Source organism: Lygodium microphyllum, chromosome 7, assembly GCF_053477565.2.
Source record: "Lygodium microphyllum isolate KBCC chromosome 7, Lygodium_microphyllum_v1.1.10, whole genome shotgun sequence".
Taxonomy (NCBI): domain Eukaryota; kingdom Viridiplantae; phylum Streptophyta; class Polypodiopsida; order Schizaeales; family Lygodiaceae; genus Lygodium; species Lygodium microphyllum.
In genome coordinates this window covers 102,112,233-102,123,988 of record NC_141141.1, presented here as the reverse complement: position 1 = coordinate 102,123,988, position 11,756 = coordinate 102,112,233, and the positions used below count along the sequence as shown (strand labels likewise).

General features: G+C 40.8%; 1 protein-coding gene across 1 annotated transcript; it reads right to left on the bottom strand.

Moving 5' to 3' along the window:
* Window positions 1-3,249: 3,249 nt before the first annotated feature.
* LOC148033771 (uncharacterized) lies at window positions 3,250-5,451 on the bottom strand. The gene is made up of 4 exons (XM_087680962.1): window positions 5,284-5,451; window positions 4,697-5,115; window positions 4,481-4,559; window positions 3,250-3,378 (listed from the first exon to the last, which is right to left on the bottom strand). Exons 1-4 carry the CDS (start codon window positions 5,449-5,451, stop codon window positions 3,250-3,252), a joined length of 795 nt encoding a protein of 264 aa, XP_087537088.1.
* Between the last annotated feature and the right edge of the window lie 6,305 nt (window positions 5,452-11,756).

Sequence of the window (11,756 nt, the reverse complement as noted above, 5' to 3'; positions counted from 1 at the left end):
GAACAAACTACATCTCCCATTGTTCTACCATTTTATTATGCATGACTCCTACCTTGCCTTGATGCTCCAAATCTTTTTCACCCACATTACATTGCTAATGTTTTTCTTAGCACACTCTTCTAATCTCTACTCTACATTGTTCTTTGTCTTGCTTTAGTCTTCTGCAATAATGCTAGTGATTATCAAGATCCTCCTTAGCACTGCCTATACCACTCTTACATTGCATGTCTAGATGTCTGTTGGTTGCGTTTGTCCAAACTATTGCTTGCATGGCACCTATAGGAGGAGGCACACATCACACAATACAAAGGTAGGAGCTCCGTGTGTGTGTGTGTGTGTGTGTGTGTGTGTGTGTGTGTGTGTGTGTGTGTGTGTGTGTGTGTGTGTGTGTGTGTGTGTGTGTGTGTGTGTGTGTGTGTGTGTGTGTGTGTGTGTGTGTGTGTGTGTGTGTGTGTGTGTGTGTGTGTGTGTGTGTGTGTGGATTTTATTTTTGCGGGCTTTCATTTTCGCTCTTTCCAATCAATCCCTTTTTTTTGAGCTTTTTCGTGCAATATATCCATTCTGCATATAAATATCTCTTTGCAGCATACCCCACATGGAAATATCTCATGTCATGTGTGGTTTGCATGTATACATTCATAGCAGGATTACTAATTCACAGTCATACTACCTATGGGCATAAAGTGACACAAAAAGAAAATAGAAATTATTCACTCTTAAGGGATACGACACGTTGCATTTACATGAACACGCATCAAGAAAACAAAACCAACGGAAAACTAGTAAAATATACATGTCAAATAGTCTCAAGGTACACTCTCCTGAAAACAAATCAAAGATCCCAATGCATGTAATCTCTTAGACAAAATCAGGCATAGTCACATGACGAAGTGTATAATAAACATATAAAAGTAGTAACAAAATGAAATGTCTAGAGTCTCTCGAAAAAAACACACACTCTCTCTCTCAGCATGGTACCAGTCCACACACTATGGTGGACAAACACTCCCCATAGAGCACATCATCTATTTCTAGACACATGCAATGTCTCATCTCCTCTGCACTGTCCCGCGCCAAACCACCACACCCCACAAACACATCCAAAACATAGTCGTAGTGCCTCGTAAATGTAGCCAGTAACCACCAAACCATATCACCAATCAAGATACAGAATCTTTGCGGCCATGCAAGTAGAAATAATGAAAATACCATACAAGGTAACCTGAGAGCAAAAACATGCAAGACTACTTACCGATAGAAAAGATGAGACCTCTCTGCTCCACCTCTGACAATGACACCATCAACGTCCATGGGAAAGACACAATCATCCATCATGTAGCTACGATACGCTGGAAACAATCTCTCTGAAATCTTCTCCCCAGCCTCTCTGTCATAGCAAGGCACAACATGACCAGCACGATGCCAAAGACACACAATAAGATCAAGTACCTATTCACGAGTGGAAATAGAATAAGTGATCCATGTTTTTATTTAAAGCATGTAACACAAACTTTATTTAGAACATACAACCATACGTTCAACGTATCCAACTTTGTTATCTTACCGCCTCTCTAGTAACGGGATGTCGATAAGCCTTGGAGTCACACATGAGTGTCCAAGTGCGGTGAAGCACAAGCCCCACTCTTGCCGCATTCGTAATAAACTCACCTATATGCTCTGCTAAGAACATACTGACTAAGAATCCCTGGTCGGCCAAATACTCGCGAGCAAGGTCCATACAACCCATAACTAGACCCTTTGAGAACGTGTTCCACTTGGGAATAGTCATGCCCTCTAAAAACAACATTGGTGTTATGATATATGAGAAGTGAGTTTGATGTAAACCTTGTGTGATAGAAAGCATAACTTACCCAATGGGATGGGACCTAGAGCATCCACAAGCAAGCTCGTAGGAAAATCCGCAAATATCAATCGAGCCACCTCTTGACATGGAACTCCATCTTTGCTATAAAGATGCATCTTTTGTGTTGCAAAAAACTTGTTGATGCTATACACAAAACAACATAGTCATTAATGCAAAGTAAATGATGATGCAATGCTATATGCAACATGTAAATTGATGTTCCTGCAATATGTAGTTGTCATGTCTACCTATCAAGGGCAAATCTATCAATTTGGGTCACATCCACTAATAGAGCATCGACATATGTTTGATACTGGAACCCTGCAACAATTATTTCAAAGTAATTTATTTTTAATAATCATACACGACTATCTTCATGGGCGACCAATAAAGCACATGAATTTCAAGTTAATATAAGACTTCTCACCTACTAAACGGGTCATAGGTCGCCTCTCCCAATTCTCTCGACCAAGAGATGACTCTGCAACAAAGGAGGTGGTGGGCGCCATAGAGGACTCTGGCACATTTTTTCTCCCTAGATCTGTAGAGGTGTCTAGTTCTCCCATAAGCCCTTTGCCTCTCTTGTCAACAATGCTAGCAAGGGGAGTAGTAGTGGCTTTGGTAGTAGCTTCAATAGCATGTGCATTCCCTTGAGTACCTTGGGTGGCATGTGTAGCATCCTTGCTAGCTTCACTAGCCTGAGTACTTCCTTCTGCACCTTTGGTATCCTTGGTTGCTTGCTCCTCTACAGTGGTGGGTGCAGTAAGTGGTTCATGAGTATCAACTTCCTCCTTGAATCCTACATAGTATCATTCACCCTTAGATTCCCATGCATGAGCACAAAAACTATTGCTACAAAAACGACAAGATGTTTACATAGATTGAAGTACTTACTCTCATGCAGATCTTTCTCTTGCTTAGGGATAACCCCCACAGGGTAATCCAGCCACCAAGGACAAACACTTGCCTCCCATGCCGTCAATTTTCTCTCGCGTAATGATGGAGAATACATAGTGTTCTCGTCACGAACATCAATCCACTCTCTTGTGAATTGCGGAGCTGCATCCAGCCTCTTCTCTTCTACACATTGTAGTATCCACCTGCAACATTCTTGCCAATTACGCAAGCAAATGCATGCAATCTAATATGAAAATTAGACACACAATCTCCTTTATATAAGACAATAGTTTTATAATAATAAACCAACCACCCAACCTCGAGCTTTCACGTGGAGCTTAGAATAGAAAAATCAATAACATAAATAGGCTTTCAAGTGCCATTATATCTACTACATAATGATCATAGTAAACCAACCACCTGGGCTTTTACTTGAAATTTAAGATGAAGAGTTTACAAGTAATGTTCCTTTCATCAAAGCGAGTGTTTTAACGTTCAAAATAGAAAAATAGTTTTGATGCTAACCTATAAATCACACGTTTGGTTGAAAACGTAAGCTCTGGCACCTTCTCTGCAACATCTGAAGATTTCACTCCATCCAAGAGGTGTACAAAAGCCTACACAAGTTTCACAAGCGCTTAACATTAGCACATTTCATTTTAAGAAAGAACTTAAGAAAGCAATATGAATGCACTGTATTGAGTCAACTTGCATGACATGATTCTTCATGTTAAGCTTAAAGAACTCCTCAAATGAATATGGTAGCTGTGGACCTTCTACTTGTATCCTTTCAATCTGAAGCAGTGCCTTTGAATGCAAGTGAGCCCAATATGTCTCTTTCTTCATGTAAACCCGAAAGAGCTTATAATCACCAAAATGCGGGTATTGGGGGTCTTTGGCCTTTGTGAGACTCATAAGATGCAACAATATTTTTTTCCTGTGATGCACAACAATATACGCAAATAGAAAGCATTGAAGAAAAAAGCATCACATACACACAACTTGCGTTATATATACAAATTACCTTTCCGCAGGGATTTTTGAGCTTGTGAGACAATACAACTTGTCTCTTGTGATCTTGAGCATGCTTGCATCATCCCACTTTAGCCCAAATAACAACTTAAAGAACTCATCACCATTTTGGGGATTAGCAATGGATAGGTACTTGTAACCCCTATCCTTAAGGCGCTCCTCTTCCACCCTTGTAGCCTTCTCCAAACGTTTCTTCCTCTCTACCTCATCTAGACCAAGAGCCTCAAGCTTCGCAGTTTCTTTTGAGATGAAGACATGAAATTCATCCTATCATTCCAAAAAAAAAACTAAATTAGAGATAGAAAAGCACATCTCATACAAGTGAGCCATAGATAGAAAATCACCTTCCATACAAGCTAAGATATTAAACCGCAAGGAGAGTTATACCATGGAGCAACACCATGATAATACCTTGCCTCTATACTCATCTCAACCTCAACCCACTTCCTCATGACTGAACTCAATCTATCTAGAATGGAGTCTTTGTTTGCAGTACCAAACTTTTGAAACATATACACCTCATGCGCAATATTTGGAGTAACATGAGCTCTGGAAATACTATTGAAAACAAACAGAAGCATAATATGAGAATGTAAGTGTAACATATTACAAAGAGGAGCATAGTTAAAGGAAGAAGACTTACACGTTGGTGGTGTCTAGTGCGAGTAATAGATGTGCTTCCTTCACCTTTAGCACCTCAATGAATTGGCACCGTATACTAACATGGTAATGAGCATAGTCGGAGTACTTTGTAATTGAAAACCAACTAACATAAGAATGGGATACAAACATTCAATACTTGCATGTATAGTGGACAACTTACTTTCTTTGATGCATTTCCACCACGTTTTAAGCCTGTGGTTTCCATCCCAAACCAAGAACTTTTTACCCTTAAGGTCTTGCCACTCTCTTCCAAGAGCCCTCTCAAAGTCCTCATTTCTTTGACGCCATATTGGACCCCATTCATCTAGATTGCTGGCTGTCACAAACATGGTCTCCCCTCTCAGGCCTTCAACTGACACAAGGAAGTGTCCCATAGTCTCAAGATAACCAGTGGAATCAAAGGAAGGAATCAACCACTGGGCATCATCCGTAGCAAATCTGACTGCCTCATGAGCCACCAATCTGCAAAGAGGCACAAGAGCAGGCAACGTCCTCTTTTTTATATAAAATTGACTTAGCACATCCTTCATCAGGCCTAGAGAGACTTGCTTGCCTAAGTTCCTTGAGTGCTTGTTTTCTTTTTCATCATCATTCTCCCCTTGATCACTATCACCACTCACCTCTTCTTTGTCATCTAGACTATCATGCTGCACATTAGTCTCTATAGGAGCAAATATTAATAAGTAACAATAAAAAACAGTAGCATTAAACCAATCATATATAATGGGTAGACAATATATACATAGATAAAACAATACATAACAATGAACAAACAGTCATATGTAAATGAAATGGACATATAAGTGACTACATGTGTGCTCTGCAACCCCGTCAATTGTATTGGAGTCCCCATCCACTTGTGCTTTGTCATCAATGAAGACACATCTTTTTGGACCACGTCCTTTCTTTGTTGAAGGAGTGTCCACTGATCTCAAACGCGATGATGATTCTTGCTCTAAGATCCGCCCAGGAACACATCCTGAACGTAGCTTCATACAGACTTCACAACTACTATGAGGTGACACACATTTCTTTCTCTTTCTAGCACTCTTTTAGGTGCCATAACTTTCTCTACACTTGCAAATAGATACACAATCAACCTCTTTAAGCTTAATAACCCCGTTTTTTGTTATCTCATGATACACAATGAACCTCTTAAAGTTAGAAAATTCATGAATGGTGCTTGTGCAAGGTGCTAAATGCCTCTAGCTATGAAAATGCTCATGAAAGTATTCGTACAATTAGCCTTTTCTCATTGTTTGGATTTAACTAAAGTATATAAGTTATGGAAAAACTGAATGTGACTGACCTTTGGACAAGAGTATTTCACGAAGATATTGTGTTTAATAGCACTTACTTTGTTAATTAAGGTGGTGAAGGATAGGGACTAACGGATGTCTTATGGATCCATGAATCACCACTATGTTGATAGACATGTTTACTATTTATAAGACCTTTACTTTGAAGGACTTAATGCTATAGGAAACATGTGGAATGTTTTGACTATTGAACTTTAACATTTAGTATGGCTCATGTCTACATAACAAATTTCCCTGAGCTGAATGAAGGGATCATAAGATGTGATATCACGTGAATGCAGCTTGAATGTCACTTGCTAGGAACATTTTAAGTCAACAATCCATCCTTTTGAAATGACAAACAGTTCTTCCCAAATGTAGCAACACGCTGTTCCTTTTGCTTGGATGATCTAAGTTGTTAGAACATTTTCCATTCTACATTTGTGGTTCTACCTACTCCACTCAATAACCCAATTTTTGGTGATTAGCATCAAACTGGTTTCATTTTCCTCTGGATGATTGACATATTAAAAGTTCACTCATGCTTGTTAAGAAAATATTACAGATGATCGTAGTGGAAGTAGACCTTTCACGGAGTTCCTTAAAGCAGCCAAATACAACAAGACTTTTAATTGAAGCCCACCCATTGTCCGCGTCCACACGGACGATTGGGAGGCTCCCACCCTCGATGTTCTGTCGTTGACTTACAAGACAATTTACAAGCATTTTAAGCCTAATGCAAGCGCTGCGTAAGCGAAATATTCTCGTAAGGGTGAACATGTGCAGGAAAAAATGCGAAGGAAAGCACGCTTAATACACCAAAGCAAAATGCAAAGGAAAGAATGCTTAACACACAATTCTAAACACGAAGCATATGTGAACTAAAGCTAAATACACCAAAAAGAAAATAAGTGCATAAGCCCACCCATCGTCCGCGCGGACGCGGACGATTGGGGGGCTTCAATGTCAAGGATTTGTGCTGAAAAAATGGGCTGCACGACGCGGATGAGCTGCACGATGCCACACATCAATGAAATGGCTCCACAAAAGGAGAGAAATGACTCCACAAAACGATGAACACGAGGCGCATTATGCACGTTTTTGCATTTTGAATCAGAGAGGCGTACCTCAACAAGGGCGAGCTGATGGAGCGAGAGCTACGAGTTGATGGGGCAGGAGCTAATGGGGCGAGCTGATGGGGCAGGAGCTGCTAGCCAACACACTACGAGCTGATGGGGCGGGAGCTGCGGGGCGTTCCTCAATGGCGGAGTCGTGAGCGGAGGAGGGTCTAGGCTGCAGGTCTACAGAGGAGGGACGCGGGTCGAAAAACACGTGAGAGAGTGTGTGTGTGTAGGGGGGGAGTGTGTGTGTGTGTCGTGAGAGAGAGAGAGAGGGAGAGAAGGGAGAGAGAGAATTAGTGTCTAAGTCTTTTTGCCTTGGTCTAGCTAGAGAGAGAGAGAGAGAGAGAGAGAGAGAGAGAGAGAGAGAGAGAGAGAGAGACTAATAAGCTAGTTAGTCTCTCTCTCATAAGTTAGCTAGTCTCTGATCGGTTAGTAGTCTATTAGAGTCTATTACTAAGTTTATTAGTATGTTGGCAGGCTCAGTATGTGTATTAGGAGGTTTGTAGGGATAAAAATAGTTAGATATATAGTTAGACACGTAATTAGCCGTTAAATAATTAGGTAATTAATACAACATAAATAAATCTTAAAAACATTAATTTAATCTAATTTACAACATTATTTTGAAAAACTCATAAATAAGAACTCTTAATTATGAGTGCATAGTTGGTTATTTAGTTAGATATATAGTCAGAAATGTAGTTGGACGTTGAAAAACTCACAAATAAAAACCTCACGAAGATAGAGAATGAGAGAATGATAGAGGGCAATAAAGGTGAAGGATGGTGGGTGATTGAGTTGTAAATTTTGCTTTTAATTTCTGATGATTATGCTTATTTATTATTGCTCTTAAATGTCGATGAATGACTGTGGCTCTTAAATTTTGATGAGTGTGCATATTCATTATTTAGTCATCTCTACTTGTAGTGACGGTTGCTATAGCTTTGAGGTTATTCTAACCCTCTTGTAACTTCCTCCATGCCTCCCTTTTTCCTCTACACAATCATCCGATGGTGAACTATTGCCTTCTCTTCATCAAATACACACTGTGAGATCTATTCAAAGTTTTCTTCTCTTCATCAAATACTAACCCACCAAAGGGCACAACATGTCGAGTTTTGCTATTTTGACATGGAGACTAGCCAGTGATTGCTTGAGCACAGGGTTTCATTAAGAAATGGAGAGGTTCTTTTGAGTGAGTACTACCTACAGAATCTATTGCCTCCAACACAAAAATTCCAGGGGTTGCAAGCCGTCATAGAGAATGATGGTGGAGCAAACAATGTCACTGTGTCTCCAAGATGGGATCATCAAGGGCATGTGCACTATCTGATTGATAGTACATTATCAGCCTCCTACTCTATCATGCACTCAAATGACTATGTGTACATCTCTAATAGTATTGAGTCAATAGAAGATGAGATTGACAACTACATTGATTGTACTCCTAGTTGTAGCAAATCAACTCCAGTGTGTCTTGACATACCCTCAAATAACAAGAAGGATGTTGATGAAGTAACAATTTCAATAGGTGCATGAAATGACAGAGGGATCCAAAGGGATCTACATGACACAAATGTTGAGGAGGAGCTATGTGTGGGCAGCCAAAGCGAGGACTTATCTTCCTATGATAACTCCATTGCAACCTTCATTGAGGAGAAAGCTAGAACGGGTAGATTGAAAAAATTACTAGTGCTCTGTGGACCTCCACGAAGGGTGGATGAGCTCCCAATCGAGTATAATGGAACAGTTGCTTTTGATCTTCCAGCCACACATAGCAAGAAACGAATGATGGGTATGGAACAAAAATATGATGGTCACCTGTGGTCGCGGCCCTCACAAACAAATATGGCAATTGAGTGCACTGTGCGCTTGAGCTATTGTCTTGGAAGTCTTCAATGTCTCAAGATCACTTGTCCTTACTATGTAACCGAGGGAAAATACAATGATGTTTTTTTCCATGGTCACTTGGATAGAACCGTGAGCATGGGTTATCCTGCAAGTGAGGGAAACTCCAAGATAACATGTCACTATTGTCAAAATGTTGCTACTTGTGCAGCCATTTGCAAATGCATGATCTATTATGTGTTGCCACTAGATCCTACAATGACACGTTTGGTGATCCATGTTGGGGAGCATGCTCACAGTGTTCAACAAGGCACAAAGAGGGCAACCCTTGACAAGGTGCAGAGGCTTGTGAGCACGGTCCTAAAGATCGAAAAGGGAGGCCCACGAAAAATACAGATGCTAGTCGCTCGGCAAATGTTGTTTGAATCTTTAACAAAAGAAGATGAGTCGGAGGCGACTGAGGTGGACCTTAATCATTTTCTAGAAGAAATTATGCCACTTGTGCAGAATAAAGGGTAAGCTTGTGCATTATTATTTTCTGCTTACAATGTATGTCCTGCATTTGAAATAAGTTCAAATGCATTGTTTCACAAGAGAGAGCCAAACAAGGTCAGGTGGTTGGTGATGGGTATGACAACATACTTCTTTTGCAAAAACGTTGTGTCTTCCCATTTTTCCATGGAAGTAGATTTTCGAGATAAGGTGATGCCAAGGAGAAGTGCTACTTGTTTAAAATGTCCACCAAGGGACCAGGATCAGGGGTGGACTTAGTGAATCGTATGAGGCAAACAGGGACTGGAGATTTACGATGTGCATGGGTGCACTTTGATCATACCCATAGGATTGATGGGTGGGCAACTATGTCTTGTTCAGTTTATGATCACGAGTATGTGGCAACATAATTAAAGCTTGTATTGAAATTAAATTGTTGTTAATGAACACTATACTAATGTATCAATCATGAACTAGCATGAGAGCATTACAGGTAATTGCAATTTAAAGAGGAGGAAGAAGAGTCTCAAATCTTGTTTTGGAGAAATTTGAATTCTGTCATGGTTCAATGTGGCCATGATCCACCTGACTTTGCTAGATTTATGTCTGATGAGGCAAGTGCGAATTGGATGGCAATAAGGGCTGTGTACAATGGAGGATGTCATAACATAATGGAAGGGAAGGAGCGCTCTTGTCTTTTTCATTGGGAGCAAAGTTTGCAAAAGCATACCAAGAAATTAGTCACTATGGATAAATAAATGCATCACATTGAATTGTGTGAAGCATGGAGGCTAGCAATGACAACTCAACTAGCCTCACTTCAGGCCTCTGCTATCCGAGATTGGTGGGCACGAAATGTAAACAAGGAACACATCAAGGCTTTGGATAGGTGGTTGAAATGGTGGGAGCAAAGAATTGCCCACTGGGGAGGAATTGAATCTCATGTAAGTGTGTCATTTTTTCCAGCTCATTAAGATTTGTTGCACAATGTAGCAATGGGGAGAGCTACTGATTCTATTTTTGGATTTGACTCCGCAGGCTAACAAAAGTCCTTGGGAACATGCTCAAATTCCAAGCATAAACTTATCAGAAAGTGTCCATGCTAGTTGGTTAGCAAGTGAGGGTGGAAAATGAAAGATATCACTTTATGATGCATGTGTTAGTGATGTTTTGAATGCATGTATTCAATGTGCAAAGAGGTTGGGCCACAGGGAGGTTTATTGGATCTGGGCCTTCTATGGAGTCTTTGTTGGCTAGTGCCAGCAAAAGGGAATCCCCAAATCCCACCTCTGTTGCACGTGCATTGCAAGGTGTTGTAGCTGGAAGTCCTTTGTACGAGGAGCCTATAATGCAAGGTGATAGGGAGACTGTGCAAAGAAAAAAGAAGGGAGGTGGAGCAACTGTAAGTTCTCATAGACCGGGGTACGTGATGGAGTCAAGGCAAAGGAAAATCAGGGGCAGGCCACGGAGTATACAGTTTGACGATGGAAAGATGGGAGAGATATATATCCGGAGGATGAGGAGATACCAATCAAGCCCTTTGCAAGTGGAGTAAGTGCACCAGATGTGGGAACATCAACCCATGTAGAAGAGGTAGAAGTGGCACAGGAGGTAGAAATACATATGTTTGCAAGCAAGAAATGCCTTTTGCTTGCAAGAAATACCTCTTCTACCAGATGCGGGAACATCAACCCAAGGAGCATTTCTTGCCTTCAACCCAAGGAGCACATGGTCATACATCAGCCTGCACTAACTCCCACTGACCTTGCCTTTGTGTTAGGGCAAACACGTAAGATATGCCCTGTTATGTAGGAAGCCCAAAGTAAGCATGGCTCATTCATTGTTCTGGCCAACTCATCATCATGCACTTCATTAGGGTGTGACATGTCCTTTTTGTTACATGAAGATCAAGGCGTAGCAATCTTGGAACCTTTCTAGATATTGTACTCCTTTTGGGTAATGCAAAACTTTGGAATGTTATTATTTGTTCTGATTATTCAGCACCATTGCTCCCTTTACTATGAATGGTTTAGTATTCTCCTTGGGAGCTCCCAAATGATGATGCATGCATGATGCGCAATATATGTTTATGTTAAAGAAGAGCAGTAGTGCGTGACATGTCGTTTGTAGAAAGCATCCAAGGTTGTTTCAAAAAGCTCTAAAAATCAATTTCAATGGCAAAATCACGAAATCAAAAGCTCACAAAAATAACACACCCTGTGTGTGTGTGTGTGTGTGCATGCGCACTTGGTGCACCCCCCACCATCCATCATCTGGGCGTCCCTATCACCACCAAGACTACTCCACCTAGTTTTATCTACCCATGCATGCTCTACCCTTCTCTACCTACTATGCAAGCTACCCACTCCACTTGTGGTTTGCTTGCCATTTGCTAGTATCTACTACCTAATGGTTGTATGCTTTTCTCACTAACGGCCCAATATGCCAGATAATGCATAGATAAAGCCATCTTCACATCCTCTCTAATCTTGGCCTAGGTCTACAAGGGCCCTCTGCATCAAAGAAGATGATACGAAGGTC